Below are 18,100 nucleotides of genomic sequence, written 5' to 3'. Positions count from 1 at the left end.
TTGGGTTTTTTTTCTGGGATTCTTGTTTCGAGACCGAGAGATTAGAGAAGAGATTCACGGTTTTTTTTGGGTTTTGGTTTTGAGACCGAGAGAGTTAGGGAGAGAATAGAGAGAGACCCAGAGAATAGAGAGAAAGAGTGGGAAACAAATGCCAGTGCTATTGTGGGAATTAAGGAAAACAATAAGACCAAATTGACTTATCAATAGTGGGTAGGATAATTTTGTTATGAGACCCCATTTATTGCATAATTACCCAAATTTCCCTTGTCATATAACAATGTATGTAATGTTTTGATAAATATTTTATATGTGGTGCTCAACAATATAATATTATTATTAGTTAATGATAAATTATTTATAGGAGACTCCGAGGGAAATTTATGATGCATTGCACAATTCAAAGAAAAATATTTTTAATGGTGTACTAAAAAATATGCCAAATTTAATACATGCTAAAATTTGATCTAAATTTGGATCAGATTATATAGCATGATCCAAATTTGGATCAACAATAAATATTTAACTTTTTATATTTTTTAACTATTATTTATTATTTTTGGTATCTTATTTACTATTATTTATTATTTTTAGTATCTTATTTATTATTGATATTAAATATAAAAAAAATCATTATTTTTACATCTATGTGCATTGGATAAAAATTGTGTTAAATATATCATTTATTAACTTTTTGTGCTAAATTTAACAATATTTTTACCTATTTAATTGGAGATCGTTTCACATCACATTGCTTCACAATATTTTTTTAAAGTAAATTAAATAATCGTGTCCACATTACTTTACTATGTCTTAGAAACACACTTTAGAGTCAATGCTGATAAAATATATTAAGTTAATTTTGACTTTTATAATATGGTAAACCTAAGTAATTAGACTTATGTGGACACATGCATGCATGCATATATATATATATATATATATGTATGTATATCTATATATTTATGTATGTAGATGTGTGTGTGTGAAACTTTGATTAAGATATATAGAGCAAAGTGTACATATGCATGGAAATTAAAAAGCTCATAATATGAAGATATATTATTATAAGCACGCATACACATGGCAACATGAAAAACTTCGTCTTATTAGCTTTGTTTTATTTCCTTATAAATTATTTTCTGGCCAGAACAGTACAGTGCTTAAGAATATTGGTGTTAGGCCCACAAAAAAGCTAATACAACTATATATAATATGATATGATATGATATCATATATGATATATTATTAATTAATTATTGCTAATTTTGAAGAGTGCATGATATATATATATATATCATAATTTGGAGTAGTGAGTAGGAGAACGTCCGGCTGTAGTGTCGAAAACCTTGAGGAAAAATCGAGGTGGTGGAATGTTTAATTTGGAGTGAAGAATAGTGCCCAGACTTGTGATGAGCTCCTTCTTCACCGCCGAGTTGATGCCCCCCATCGATACCACCTCTGCGTACGCCGCTGGATCCTTGTTCCCGCCGAATGATATGCTCACTGACCCCTTTAGTATCACCATCACAAACTATATATATTCACCAAAAAAAAAAAGAAGAATGATTAATACTATTTTATATATATATATATGTTTGTAAAAGTTATGTTATATTTTTTACAAAATATAGAATCATTAAATAATGATATCCATTAAAATATTATATGATGTTGAACTAATCAAATTTATTTAAGACACAGTTAGATGAGATTTGTTGTACGAAGAAAAAAAATATTATGTAATATTTTAGTACATATATTTTGTGTGCACATACTATTACTCCAGTATATCGTATAGCACAATAAATACTCATTAATGACTAACATATTCATTATTATTATGTTTATTTAATTAATTTAATAAATTGAATAGACAATTTGTATTGGAAATAATCTAAATTCTTATAAAGAAATGTGCTTCACACCAAACTAATGGCTCAAAATAGGATCATATCTTCACAATTATTAAAAACTCATGCATGCATGAATATGATGCTTAAATTCGTAAAAAGAAAAGTAGTTGGATAGAACTTAAATTCTCAATAAAAAAATAGGAAACCACCCTTAAAAATTAAAATCGATTTTTATAACCTATTGGCTATCGCACTACCCACGTTTCAAGAAAACTAATGACATTAATTATGTATAAATTTTCTTATAAATGGATTGACATAGCAAATGTGTGAAAACGAAAAAAGTAATGGTGCAAATTAATCAATTTATTTATCAGATTTATATATTATTTAATAACAATAATGTTTAAGCATATGTAATATATATAGTTATGATCATATATATACATAGTGTCCATGAAATCTAAAAAAAAACAGTTATTTCATACTTTATTTATCCAACACTTTATATTATGATTTATGCAAATCAATATTATATTCTATAGGTGAGATTCAATATTAAATTACATAAGTATTAACATGCAGAAAAGAACCTAATGAGGTTATAAGGGGGCAAGACTCCCCAATTTTTTCTATAAAGAAAAATTTATTCGTAATTTGTTGAATATAGTCTTTGAATATTTAGAAAAATATGAATTTGAACTTTTCTAATTTTTTATTTATCATTTGGCCCTTTTGAATTTTTGACTTTTTCACTTGGGTCTATCCTCATTAGTATGTCTCATCAAATACTGTTGACAACTTAAGCTGCCCGGCCCACACTTTGCAATTCTCATAAACAAATATATCATGTTATTAACTGAAGACAATGTATGTTATGCTTATAGAACCAATATTTTTTTCTTAATAACTAAGCAACTACACAAACATTTGAATAAACAATAAAAAGAACAATTTAAAAAAGCTTGAATCATCAGGATACAAGGTGTCGGGAGATATATATATATATATTCTTTTACTAAAAAACAGACAAATTGACTATACATGCATGCAATTATTGACTCATCAATATTCTTCCTATCATCATAGCCGGTAATCATGCCTATAATAAACGAAAATTTAACGTTCATATACAGTACATTAATTATATGCTGTACGTAACAGACAGCAAAATACAATAAAGAATGGCTTTGTATAGATTAGATCTGTAAATCATTAATTTAATCTTTTATTTATGATTATATAATATGAGTAATAGGTAAAAATGATATTTTTTTTTGAAGTTATTTTGCAATCTGACCTGGTTTTAAATTTTTTTACAAAGTGGTCTCTATTTAAAATTTCGTTTAGCCATCTAAAATTTTTGACTAACTGTCTGAATTTTTTGACCAGTTAGAGTGTCGGATAAGATTTTACAAAAAAATTATCAAAACTAGATCAGAATACAAAGCGATTTTAAAAAATAGTTCATTTTCACAAAAGAGTCCTATGAAATATTCATAAAAAAAAACAAAATATTAATATTGAAGGTCAACTTTGGTACAAATAAGGCTAATAACATAAAAAGGTGTAATTAAGAAACAACTCTCTCATTTTCATCAAAAAAAAAAGAAGAAAAGAAACATATCTTATCATGTTTTTTTTTTTCCTTTTCTTTTTCTGGTGTATAATTATAATATATTAATTTAATATAGGACGATAGGGGGATTAATTGCAGTATAATTATATTTTTTTTTTCTCTTTTCAAACAATTGAGGCCAAAATGGCACTAACCAAACCATATGGTAGAGCATCAACTCTATCTATATATAAAAGTACTATATAAGCGGGCAATGAAAGTAGTAGTATTTTTAAAAGTAATACATTTATGTTATAAACTATTGTAAAATTTTTGTGTCTACGGATAAGTATTTTTAGTATTTTTGATATATAGATAAATTATAATTTTATTTTATTTTTTGTACATGGCGGTATATAATATAGTTACATGAGACCTCTCATAAATTTTCAGAAAATTCTGCATAATTTAAAATACCGAAATCAGTAACCTATTGCACGCATGTATAAATATTGAAGCAATTACGCGTGCAATAAGCTATTTGAATTTTGATTTCGGAAACTTATATTAGTCGAAATTTCCTGAAAATTTGTAAAATGTTCCCTGTAACTACATTATACATTTTCATGTAAAAAATATTAGAGTTACAACTTATTTATCTAAAAAAAATTAAAAATACCTTTAAGTATTGTTTAAAAACAATCACTATTATAGTGTAAGGACCAACTTACCTTATAAGTAGGGTGGGCAATTGCCTACCCTCATTTTATTTCTTTCTTATATGTAAATATATAAATATATATATATATATATATATATTTATAGGTATAAGAAAGCTACATAATAAGTTATAGTCAAATTGTCAACCTCGACGATTTAAATATATATGTATATGTATATATCAGAGAGGGATATATATAATATATAGCTAGATATAGTAAGTTTATATAATATACATAAATTAATGATTTTCTTTGTAATAATATTATTATAAAATTATGTAAAAATATATTGTTTATATTGTGCTTTGAGTTGTATAAAATTTTATATGTTGTCCACCCTTGATTTTTGTTCTAGGGTCCGTCCCTGCTATAGTCCAATAATGAGAATTAACCTTATTAGTATTATGTGTTTGGAAAGAATATTAATTAACAGCTAGATATTTAAAAAAAAAACACTTTTTTTTTTGCTCGTAGTACTGCGTTTGTAGTTTTTGGGAATTAGATATTTTCTTAAAGTTTCATAAATTAAAATTTTAAGTATGCATTAATTATTGATATATACTTTATCTTATTAGTTAAAAATAAAACTTGGGAGAAAGATTCAAATTAATTAGTTACATTAGCATACTTGTATATATAAACAATATATATATACACACATACATGTATGAATATTAATTTCTTCAAAAAATATCTACAAAATCAAATTATTCTGATCATATGTAGTGGAAGGAAAATAAAAGGAATAAGAACTCTTGTACTATACGTATGCTTAATCATTTGATGATGAAGTTTACCAAAGGATCGATGTATATATATATATATATACATATATATACCCTTTGATCAGATTCATCTATATGGAAATAAAATAAAAGTGAGAGATGAGATAATAATAATAATAATAAAGGAAAGATTTATTACATTTTGAGGCTTTCCAATAATGGCAGAGACAGCTTTGGTGGCTTCGGAAAAGATGGAATCAGTGTCTACTCCTTCTAAGTTTACGTTCGTAGAGATGTAAACGCAAGGCATCTTCTTTTCTTCTTCTTTCTTTTCTCTCTTTCTAGCTAGATCTATCTGTTTTTAATAAATAAATAAAATATTTATTGCAATATTTATCATATTGATGAGGTTGAGTATTTATAGCAGTTGATCGATCAAGTTTCTATTATTATTATTATTATTGTTGTTGTTGTTGGTTTAATTATATTCATATTATTGTTCCCAAAACACGTTTTTCACACGTGTGTGGACAGTGTAGGGTAGCCGACATATATAACTTTCTTGGGTTGGAATTGAATATCACAAACCCATTCCTTTTCTTTGTATCCGTTGGTCAACGTAGTTTTTCATTTGTCTAAATAGGACTTGTACACTTATACTAGTATCTTTTATTTTGGTCACATTTTTTTTATATATTATTATTTTTGTGACTAGGGGAGAAAAACTCGAAATCCCTCTTTTGTAAGAAAAAATATAATATCATTAGATTATATATTTTTTATAAATTATTTAAATTTCGTTTGGTAAAACTTCTAATTTTGATTGTAGCTAAAATCATAAAAAAAAAGTAAAATAATTGACTTATTTTTTTCTGTTTCAATAATTATTATATATAGATATTTTTTTAATGATTTTTTTTTAAAACTATTTGGATGTTAATAAAAGAATTTTTTTTTTAATAAATTAAGAATCATGAAAATTATTCTAATCTAGAATATAATTTCTTAAAATGATCTTTTGAATCAATTTTCTTTTTTTATCCGAACACCTTCAAAATAACTTTTTTAATCTTGAAAAATAAAAAAATATTTAACAAATGCGGCTTTAAAAGATTCCTATTGGCTTTTTTGTATGATAGATTTTTTAAAAAAAAATATAAAGAAATTATTTTTAAAAAATCACAACATCATTTTTGTTACAAAAATTATACCACTCTCAAATAATATTCATCAACTTATATATATATTTTAATTAATTTCTTACTCCCTCTTTTCCATTCTCTAAATGATGTATGATAAAAGAGTCATCATTTCAAATACATCACCAATATTTGCTTGTGTTTGTTATTTTTTTTTTCTTTATATCATTTATCTATTATATTTTTTTTAAATGTGTGTATGAGATAGAATGTTTATAACATTTGAATTTATATTAATATAATTAATAAATATATATTTTTAATTGATATTGTAAATCCTAAAATTGGCATATTTTATAGAAATATCGTTTTATTAAAAGATCAATTTTGTGTTTCCCTTTATTGGGTTTTTTGGAATTAAACTTTCCCTTTCTTGACAATTTCGAATTATATTAGCTTTCTTATTTAGGTTTATATTGTCCCAATTAGTTTATAAATGGAAGTTATAGCTTCCAAATATTCAGTACTTACCCAAAGTCATTTCTGGAATATTTGTTTATATATTTTCTTGCAGCTCAAGAATTGAAAAACAGGAAACTGAATCCTTAATGTCATTAATTGCTGTTTCCTTTTTGAGCTTCACTACACCAAACACCCATTGCCATAACACATCATTATAATACATTTAAAAAGAGTTATGGTATATTATCAAAGTTTCAGGCAGCAAGTAAAATAAAAAAGTGCCAATCTTTCCCGTGTACAGTAACTCCCCTTTCCCGTGTACCCATTTCCCCTATACACATTTCCAATCTCATTTTCTTCAATCTTTCTCCTCCTGGTATACTCTCCCGTGTCTCATTTTTCCTGGTATACCCATTTCCCTTTGACCCATTTCCCATTTCCCTTTGACCCATTTCCCGTAGACCTATCTCTCTCAGTCTCTCACTCCCCTTCATGGAAGACAAATCCTGAGAAGGGCTACACCACATTCGAAGGTGATATTGGAGGCACATCTCCACTCTCTCGAATCTCTTTCTCCCACCAGACCTCTCTCCTTCCCTCTTTCTCTCTCACCTGTCTTTATGGAGCCCGACCTTCCCCTACACGCGCTGGCTAGGGATCTTCAGAGGCCGTCGACGGGCCCAAGCCCTCACACGACACCAGAGGTGAACGACGACATCGGAGACCAGCTAGCTCCATCAGACTTCAGTTCGGTCATTCTTCGTCGCCCAGGGTTTCTTGACTGCCTTTCTCTTTCTCTCACTCAGGGTTTCTCCAATTTGTGTCCCTCTCTCAATTACAGTAAGCTTTTTTTTTAATATCCATTTTTGTAATTATGGGGTATTTTTATGCTCCGATCACTCTGTTGTGCTCATAATTTATTGTGTTTTTTTTTCCGGTCTCACTCCATTACAAAAATGGTTGGAAAAAGTTGATTTAGGGCTTGATTTAAACTTTCAAAAAATGGGAAAGTTCTCTAGAAACTGAATAAGAAGGTATATTATTTTAAGATATTTTGTTTTTTATTTCAAATATTATGCTTGATCTATATACATGTATGTGTTATATATATGTGTGTAAATTTCCTTATTAATTTTCTGTGCATTGTATACGCTTGTGTTTAATATGATTTATTATAATGTGTGTCTACATGTGAAATAAAGAATAAAAATAAGAGCATCTCTCTTGTTCAATATGGGTCTTTCTTGCCCAATTGGGTGTTGGTCAATTAGGGTTGATATTTGAGGTGTGAGTTTTTAGACTGGAGTGACTATATTTGTACTTTAGGTCCTGTTTATATAAATGATCACCATTTTTACAGATTCGCACATATAACCACTTCTTTGCTCTTTTATTCTTTCAATTGAGGTACACGTCTTCTGTTCTCCACTCTGTTTAAGTGTGTAGTGGTATATTTGTAGAAGCTCTCTTTCTATTTGTGAGTTAAACGACATCTTGGAATGTTAACTTTGCTTGATTTTTTAACTATGTCAATATATACATAAAGGGTCTCCAATACAGCAAATACTTTGGCACACTTTTGAATGATTATGTTGGCCTATACTTATTTAGCACACTTATCATCATATATGTGAACTTATCACAACTACATTATATGCTTCTTTATATAACAAAAGCAACATTTTTTTTCTTTAGATAATAAATAATTAAGTATTTCTCTATTTACTTTTTGTTGGTTTTTAGATATCCTGTCCTGTTTAGATATCAATTTGGATTGAAAAAGATAATGATTTTTTTTTTATCTCAAGTTGCTGATTTTGCATTGTATTGTTATTATGTTTCTATGTATTTTAATCATGCATATACGAATATTGTTTAGCAAGGTACACTTCCAACTATTCATTTTCATTTCTTTGACTTCATTGTCTTTGAAATCCTCACAACTAATATAAAATTAAGAGGAATATAGATGATACTTGGCAGTATACAATCTAAAAAAAAATTAACTGATACACTTCTTTGTAATACATTTGGTTTATATTGGTTGTCGTTACTTTTATAATTCTGCATTTTTTTCTTTGTCGTTGCTTGTTTGATGATTCTGCATTGCTTGTAATGTCTACATTTTCTAAGTATAGAAACACACCCTAATTATAAAGAAGATTTACATAATCTCTCATAAGAAATCTTGACTAAACACTTATTAATTTAGTTTTAGAGTGTGGTATATATGGTTTTGTTTATGGTAGTTTACAATCACCATGCTTGAATTTTATGTGTTTATATGCATTATTCTAGTGAAGTCTCTATCCACCCATCACCATATTCAAGAGATTGATCTTCTTAGTGAAATGCCTTGATTAGCTATTGCCTAGCCAATATTAACTGAAGTTGCACAGAGTGAACTCATCTATATGGCAATTTCAACATATATCGTGCATATTACATCCTTTGTTGTTTTCTCTAACCTTTTTTGCACATCAAATTAATAAGTCAGTCAAGTTCTTCTGAACCAAAGCGTCATTTACATGCATTATTTAAAAGGGTAGAATAAGAACTTGTTTTGTGAGGTGACTCTAACTTGCATTCTAATATCCCTAAAATTCTCATTTGGTTAACTAAGTCTTGCATATTTCCGTCAAAGAGACTAAACCACCCTTTCTTTGTTGTACTGAACACTTTAAACAAAAAACCAACCATTCTTTTTTTCTTTTCCTTTTCCTTTTTCTTTTTCTTTTAAAAATTCAAAAATTAAACATGATGAAAGAATAGCTTTGGAATTTCTTCAAAAATTTATAAGCATCTTGTGTATAGTTTCTTTCTAGAGTAAGCCCCAAGACGAGAGAGGTTCATGTTACAATCAGGCTCACTTGGAAGAGCTCTTCCATTCTGTCAAAAAATCTAGCCTGTTCATAAACATTAATCAGGATGTTATATCTATTGATGTCTACTTTATCTATATAATGTCACAAGCTGAAAATTTTGTTCAACAAATTGAAAATAGAGCTGAAAAAACGCTCTTTACAAACTTTCATTTCACTGGGAAAGTCTTATTGCTTGATCTATGGAACATTTTGCTATGCTTTCTTTAATATGATTATTTCTGAATTATTATAGCTTAAATTAAATTGTTTGAATGCAGGTGGTGATGGCTTTCGTTGGAGAAACTAGAGGCATTCAAAAGTGATAGAGTTGGAGGGTGACAAGGGCTATGGTAAGATATATTATACAGTACATACCCTGCAGACAAGGTGAGAAGCATTTTAAGTAAAGAAAAATGTATGCCATGTACAATGATTCTTTTTTTCTTAACCAATATAGCAAAACAACAACAAGAAGAAATAACAAGTCTGGCTATTAGAGACTGTTGGTTTATACCTTAGGCAAAATGGGGAAGGGTGATGTATGTGCTGTTATAATTTTGATATATGTATTTGTGAACAAATTTCATCAGGTCTTGTAAGTGCCATTGTGGTTTTGGACTGTCAAATAGTCAAAGACACTCTAACTTGTGTCTTTTTTTAAAAAAAATTTTTTAATGAATTTTCTAAACTAAACTAAATTTTATGAATTATTCACACTGATTAAGAACTTTAATTCTCATTTAGAAAAAAAAAATTCTCTATTAAGATTATTTTCTGGGCTAAAAAAACATTCTATAGTTTGTTATTTTGAGGATAATGAAATTTGAAATATCAAATACTTTTAAAGCTAACTGAAATTTTCTGTCAATATGATTTGTGGGTCTTAAAGAAATTCTCCTTTTCCGATCGCCATGGGAAAAAAAAGTTTGACATTGTCCATTGTAAATGTGTAGTTCAATTCGAGTAAAGTTAATCTTTGCATTGTTAATTAGATTCCTCTTATCCATATGCATAAAAGTAATAAATAGAAGCGAATGGTTCTATATTTTGTTTGTTCATAGATTAACAGAAAAGTAATATGTAATATCAATTGAAGATAAGAAACTAATATTGTGTTGGGGTTCATATTTCTTATTGTCTTCTTAATGTTTTCTATTATTTAATATATTGTTTGTTGGATTCTAAGGGAGCTTTGAGAACCTAGGCCCCAATATATACATGCAAGTACTATTATTTCTCTCTCAATTTCTAGTTCTATAGATAATTATTTACTCTTCTCACTTCTCCTTCACAGGCTTAGATTGGACTGGGTTGCTTGTATTATTTTGCTAATTAAGAAAAGTGAGAAGATTCATTTGGTTTCATTTACATATTTTGCTCAGTTTTTTATTTCTTATGCACTCAAGATGTTTGAAAAAATGCCTAATAGAATGACAAAAAAAAAGTGGATTTATAATTAATAATATTCTAATATATATATATATACACTTATAAGCTTTATTTAGGCATGAGTTTAATCTCTCTGTTTTTCTGAGTTCTATAGATATATTATATATATAACTCTTCTTTGTTTTGACTACTATTATATAAATTAATCTGTTCATTTACTTTTTTTGGCAGAGGAAGATTAAATTATCATATATAAAGCTCAGGTGTAGTTTTAGAAGTGGAAGAGAGTAGCTTTGGGCTTTATTACCAGGTACTACACTCGTAGTCTCTTGATTGTCTACTGAACATCTTTGAATCTTTAAATCTATATGTATCTGTGTGTGTACAGTTTCCACTATTTTTCCATTCTATCATAATTGGTAAAGTAGATTGCTTTTTCTGTTTTGGTGGGTTTGCTTTGATCTGGGTTTGTTTTTGTTTCATAATTCATTTATGCACGTTGGATTGAATGGGAGTATATAATCTGATATCTAATCTGGGAATTGGGATTTTTTTTTGCGTGGTTGACGTGACGTGACTTTCTTGGGTTGATTATGCATACTAAATTAGTAGGTAATGAAGCTGAAAAGTTAATTGCTTTTTTTAAGTGAAGAAGGGTCCAGGAAGTCTCTTTTTCCATCTCTATTTTGTTTTTACATTTCACTCTCATTCTCTCTATTTTAGTCTCTTTCCCATATTCCTTTTCCTTCTTTATAATATAATTGTCGAATAGCTGTATATATTTTTGATTTCTTGTTCTGGATTTAGAGAAAGTTGGAAGTTTTACCATAGTTTTTCTTTTATTTGCAAATCTGTTGTTCTTATATTTTCTTAGTCGTTCCAAGTTTTTGGTTTTGTTGCTTATTTTTAATCAGTAATATATATTTTGATTTGGTGTTTGAAATATATTTGATGATCTTATATATGTAATCAGTATATTTGGTGTTTTGGTGTTTAATCAGTATTGAATATCTTGGTATTGCTTGAGTTTCTACCAAGTTCAGAGTTTCTGACCCCCCAGTTGAATTCAACTTCTTATTTTTGACTGCAAAGTCATAAAAAATGATGGGACTATATCATTTTAGTATATATGTGTACTTCTTTAAATTGTATTAGTCACTGGTTCAATTTATCAGCAAAATAATAATCAGATTTAACTTGTTCATTAAATTTGACCATGGATTACTTTATATATCATTGCTATAAGACCAGACCAGTGACTATATTCTTAGAAAATTCATCATATATATATATATTAATAATTATCTATAAATTCCCTATGTTTTGTATTTTTTTAATCAGAAATAAAAATAAATGAATAATTAATAATGATTCTTAGAGACAGTGTTTTATGTGTTTCCCTTAGAGACAATGTTTTATGTGTTTGGTTTTAATGGTATTAGCATAGTAGAATTTTGATTCTCTTTACTCACTCTTCCATATTTAATACCGTATCATTGTTACAGAAGAATGCTTCATTGTTTATATGATATATTTGATTGACTTCTGTTAAAAAGTTTTCTTTTAGTGGTCGGTCTGGTAGTTACCATGTGAATTATTTGTGACAGCATATATATCCTTCTTTGTGGTTATAGATTGGAAATAGAGGAATTGTAGCTGTTGGAGAGAATTGCAAGTCCTTGACAGATCTTAGCCTCCGATTTTGTGATAGGTGAATTCTTCTTTTCATTATTTATAGAATTACAAATATTTGAGTATGAATTACACTTTGATTTCTGTCTTCACTCGCATATTAATTATTAGGGTCGGGGATGAGGCACTTGTTGCCATTGGTAAGTGTAACTCCCTACAATATCTAAACATTAGTGGCTGTCATCAAATTGGTGATGCTGGAATAATGGCCATTGCAAGAGGTTGTCCTCAACTTACCTACCTAGATGTGAGTGTTCTCCAGGTGTGTTCTCCTACTTAATAACCACCAATTACCACCACTTGATTATATGTACACATAGACCCACTACTTTAGTGCAGGTTTGTCTTGCTCACTGTGGTAGAGCATAATTTTTGTGTGTAATAATGCTTATTACCATCATTTGTAATCTCATTAAAATAAACCTTTATGATAACTCATTGATGCCAAAGTATGTCTAGGTTGACTTTGCTCTGTTTGCTTGTATATTTTAGGGGCTATCAAAATTTTTAAAGTTTCTATGTTTTCTAAGCTTAGTTTTGATCCAATTCATACCAGCCATCTAGGGGACTCGGGAACAAAATTAATCAATAAAAGAAGTTATAAAATCAGCTTACACGTTAAAATGAGTTCATTGTGCCCTGTTTCATTGTGTGTAGCAAAGGACATGGTTTAAAAAGTTAACATGTGTTGTTAAACATGCTTTTATTTGTTATCTACCTGTTTGGTTCTTTTACTGTAAAGATATTAGATAATTCTTAGTCCTTACCTTCCTAGTGACACATTTCTGTTTATGCTTTTGCAACATGTCAGTAATTACTATATGAATGGACAATTTATATCTCACTATATTCTTTTTGGGCTATTTGGTATTTGGACATATGTTTTAAGTGTTGTTGACAGTTGTGTATACTGAACCGTATCTTATCATTGTTAGATTAAGCAATCACTCTTTTAGACACAATGGTTCTATATTTCAAATGGTATAGGCTTACCTGGTATGATTAAAATAGGACCTTGAGAGTGTTAAGCTTGGTGTAGATCACATCAGTGACCCATCTATGTGGTATCATGATGAGTAGGTCACATCATTGTGCCCCGTCTTTGTTTTTTTCTTGATTTATTAATATCTATTTTGAACTCATAAGGATGTCAAAGTATATGATGATATGATTGACTATATCAATAGTAGTTGCTGGTACAAAATAATGGTAAGCCTTTTATTTTGGTTGCTTTCTCACGAGCATTCAATTAAGTATCAACGCAGAATTCCAACTATATTTAGCTAGTCTCTCACAAGCCTATTTGCACTTTTGATTTATATAGACATGACTTCTTTATTTCTTTATTTCTCAATATAAATGTAATAAACTTTAATTGGACTAATATAAGATGAGTTTTTGTTTTAATTAAGAAGTTTCTGATTTTTATGCCATGCTTAGGAGGCTGGAAATTATGTAAAAGATGATGTATGGCCTGCCCTTATTGTTGAGACAAGCAATGCTTCTGATCTCCATGGATATACTGTCAGGGCTTTATACAGGGCATTCTAACATCATCTGAATAGGTGGGCTTTTTATTTCCCTGGTGCACACTATAAATGATCAATGGAAAGATTGTAGTACTTTTATTACTACAAATTTTATCTATTAAGTGGTAGCTTCTAGATCTGTTATGGTTTTCTATGAATCTGTTAGTCTTACTCGAATTTTTAGCTCATTATAAGTGATGTATTCTCTTCTTCTATTTAACACTTCTATATATTTCAATAAAGTTCAATTCATTCATTCTCTATCCTCTCTGATTTTCTCATTCACTTTCATTTCCGAATTTAACTGTTTGTTTTGTGGAAAATTCATATGCTTAGATTTTTATTTCTTAATAGGCTGATATGATCATGTTAGAAGATGAACGACCAACAAAAAGATGACTTTCATCAGCCCTTGTCAAGGTGTAAAGAAGAAAGTCTTTTGTTGTGCTTTAGAATTATGCTGCTGAATGTTTCTTTCATTTTCATTAAGTTTTAGGTATTGATAGAGTACTCTGTTTCTTTCATTTTCACTAAGTGGGAAATTTTGCTTTTATTACTGAGCTTTAATTGTTTATGCCTCTTAGTTGGATTTTTTATTACTGAGCTTTAATTGTTTATGCCCCTTGGTCATTTATTTCTATGTTTTCTGCTTTTGCAGTAGCAATTGAATCTTGTTGTTCTATACTTTTTATGTGTTGATAATTGAGGAACACTTTTATTTTTTGAACAGGTCAGTACGTCAGAGTTGTCTTTCTACATATATGCTTCGTACTTCCTAGAATTTTCATGATCTTCCTATGCATGCAGGTTCTGAGTTTTTCTCTGTTTGTGCTAGGATTGGATCTTTAAATTAATGCTCTTTAAATTAATACATGCAGGTTATGAGTTTTTCTCTATATTTCTTGTTTAATTTTAGAGGGAAGAAGCAATATGTTTTGTTGCTTCAGTCGTTGTTTTGCATGGTAGTACATCTTGCTATACCCTGCTATTTCGTCAATTTTTGGAGTTATTACAAATTTAATTTAAACTTTATACGCTTACAGGTGGAAACTAGCTTAAGTCTTATGTTCTTAATAATAAAAGGACTTTTTTTTTTACAATGTGCAGGTATATTGAGATGATTTCTTTGGAGCAATTCTTGACAACATTTGTAGTTAAGGCTTTTAGAATGGAAGAATGTATTTCACTAATTTTTGTATACTTTTCTTGTTTTGTATTTAGTGATTAAGGAATATGAATTGGGCATAAATTATGTTGTAATTACATTTTGAGTAATTAATAAAAATCTATTTATGTTACCTTATTTGGCTTCAACTTTCATATTTGTTTTCCTAGTTTTGTGTAAGTAAAAAAAGATTATGTTTCTCTAAGCTAATATAACACATGTGTTATACTAAAGTGTAATATAACACAAATAATGTGTTATACTAAAGTCTAGTATCACACAAAAAATGTGTTATACTAAAGTATAATATAACACAAAAAATGTGTTATACTAAAGTGTAGTATAACACAAATTTATAAGTATTGAAATGTGTTATATAATCGACTATAAATAACATAATTAAACACTTATCTATTTATTAAAATAACACAGAAATTGTGTTATCGTTGACAGTACAATAACACATCTGTATAACACTGATCAAGTGTTATATAAAGTACCCTAACCTACGATAACATAGTCGGTCTTAACACATCAGAAAGTGTTATCGTATGTTTTGATAACACATTTTCGGTGTTATTAAAAGCATTTTTTTCTTGTAGTGCTTGTTTTTTATCCGACACAAGTCTGAGCTGTCCTCACCAAAATCGTATCTGTTGGATCAGCATCTTCTAAAGAAGGCAACTCTTCATCAATCAAGAATATCTTCAATTATTGTTGCATTTATTAGGAGATTCTTTCTTAGCCTTTATGAGCACGAAAAAAACTCTATAAATAGGGTTCTAAAGGCAGTGAGAAAAGTGAACTCTTAGATGCATAATTTGTGAGCATAATTGTAATATTTGTGAGAGTTCCTCTTTGTATTCAAGATCATAGTATTCACATGATCTTGTAGAAATATGAGTGTTTAGTTTTTTGTGGTGAGTTTATACCATGTTCATGAGTGAATACACATTATAATTTGAACACAACTTTTATAGTCTTCGGGAGAATATTTTTACAAGCCTTATGTTGGGAGGATGCAAGCACTCGCTGGCCATTGAAGGGAGTTCAAGTGGTTGAGCGTTTCAATCAAGATCAGATTAGTGAAGAGAAGTACAACAAAGTTGCGGCAAATCTCAAGAGGGAGTCTTATTTTGTTTAAGTCAATATTTTGTACTTGTGATTCTTTATTAATTGGTTTTATTCTTTGGGCGTGGCCCTAGGAGTAGGTTATCCGAAAGGGTTTCTGAATTTTGTAAAAATTCGTTGTGTTCTTTATTTTTTTGCACTATATTTTTATTGTGTTCAGTTTCTATCGTGACAAGTTCGGAGTCTGTCCCGACAGAACTGCAATATGTATAAACAGTTAATTACCATTCCGCACTATAATTAATTCACACGGTTTAATTAATTTGGTAATTACTAAAAACGGAATTTCAGATATTAATAGTGTATTCCCGTTAAATATTTCTAATATTCTATTAAATTTAACAAAAAAAAAACCACTCTAAATTAATATTCATCAACATAAATATTTTTTTAAACTCTATCTTTTTCTACTCTCAAAATGATGTATATAAAGAAAAAATAGATAAAAGTCATCATTTCAAATACACCACTAATATATACTGGTACCAATACCATTTGCAAAATGATTTTTGTTATTTTTTTATATCATTTATCTATTATATTTTTAAAAATATGTATGTATGAGATAGAGAGGAAGAGTAGGCTGTGTGAGAAATTGATTAACAAAGATAAAGAGTATCTTTAAATCATTTTTAATTTGGTCACATTTTTTTGTATTTTATTAATTTTGTGATCAAGAGAGAAGGATTCGAACTTGAAATCTCTTTCAAGAAAAAATGTAATATCATTATGTTGACGTCGTTTTTCGTCAACTTAAAAATGAGAGCAATTAAACAAGAATATACCAGGGGAAGTGAAATAATATGATGAAAACAAGATGTTTTTACGTGGTTCAGCAGTTTAAAATCTGCCTAGTCCACGAATCTATATTATTAGTTCTTTGGAGTATCCTGGAAACTTTCAAAGAATAGTTGCCCAGAGTTTTCTCTTCAAATCTCAATATTTCGGTCTCTTACATATAGAGTTTCCTTCTCTATTTATAGAGAATGATAGAGAAGGTCAGAATTCGTTCCCAAATATTTTGGGAAGATATTCTGTGAAGCAAATAATATAATGCAAATAAATACATTATTTACTACATACGTGGAAATATCCCATAAAATGTGGGATTTAATAACAATATCACATTAGATCCCTTAAACATTGGGAAGTTATAACAATAAATACATTCACACATAACCGACTAGCTTAGATACTGGGTTTATTATGCCTTCAAGATTATTTGCCAATCACGAGCTCGGATCATCTTGTTTGAGGGCAAGAGATACATCAGGAAATATATACAAGTGTTGAACCCTTTGTTGTTGCGAGCTTACCTCATACACTCGAAGCATCTTCGAGGCTACATACTGCTCGAGCTCACGAGATCATCATTTACTGCGAAACTGTCTGACTGGAGGATCATATGAGGACTGTGCATATTTCGAGTTTACACCTAATGAGCCTAGATTTCGGGATCATGATTCCTCATGCTCGAAATCTGGGTGTAACATTTTGCGCCATCAAAAGTATCAGTTCGAATCCTATGAAAAGGAAACTTTTGAACTGCCCTCCTTGGACACTGTACTGTCTAATGTACTCAAAAGTGGACACGCGTCAGCCAGGGGTTGCTCAACCGGATTACTTGAGTGCTTTCGTACCATGCCCACGTCTATTCGCCTACCAACTTTATGCCGCCATCACCATGTTTGTACCCGACTGTCAGATCAGATACTGAATCTGGCCAATGGCTCAAATTAGCCTGACCTTTGACCTCCTTTTGGGATTTACATATAGATAGCCTCATCTCCTCTTCTTCTTCACTTTCATTTTCAAGTTTCAAGTTTCAGAGAGGAAATAAAGAACCAAAGCTGAAAACTTCACTTTCATCT

At 29.2% G+C, this 18,100-nt stretch overlaps 1 protein-coding gene across 1 annotated transcript; it reads right to left on the bottom strand.

Annotated features, from left to right (window-relative positions):
* Positions 1–1,089: 1,089 nt before the first annotated feature.
* Positions 1,090–5,268, bottom strand: LOC133800889 (uncharacterized). The gene is made up of 2 exons (XM_062238991.1): positions 5,058–5,268; positions 1,090–1,531 (listed from the first exon to the last, which is right to left on the bottom strand). The coding sequence occupies exons 1-2, from the start codon at positions 5,166–5,168 to the stop codon at positions 1,295–1,297; spliced, it is 348 nt and encodes a 115-aa protein (XP_062094975.1). The 5' UTR covers positions 5,169–5,268; the 3' UTR covers positions 1,090–1,294.
* Between the last annotated feature and the right edge of the window lie 12,832 nt (positions 5,269–18,100).

This window comes from Humulus lupulus, chromosome 9 (genome assembly GCF_963169125.1).
Source record: "Humulus lupulus chromosome 9, drHumLupu1.1, whole genome shotgun sequence".
Classification (NCBI taxonomy): Eukaryota; Viridiplantae; Streptophyta; class Magnoliopsida; order Rosales; family Cannabaceae; genus Humulus; species Humulus lupulus.
This window is presented reverse-complemented; position numbering and strand designations above follow the sequence as displayed.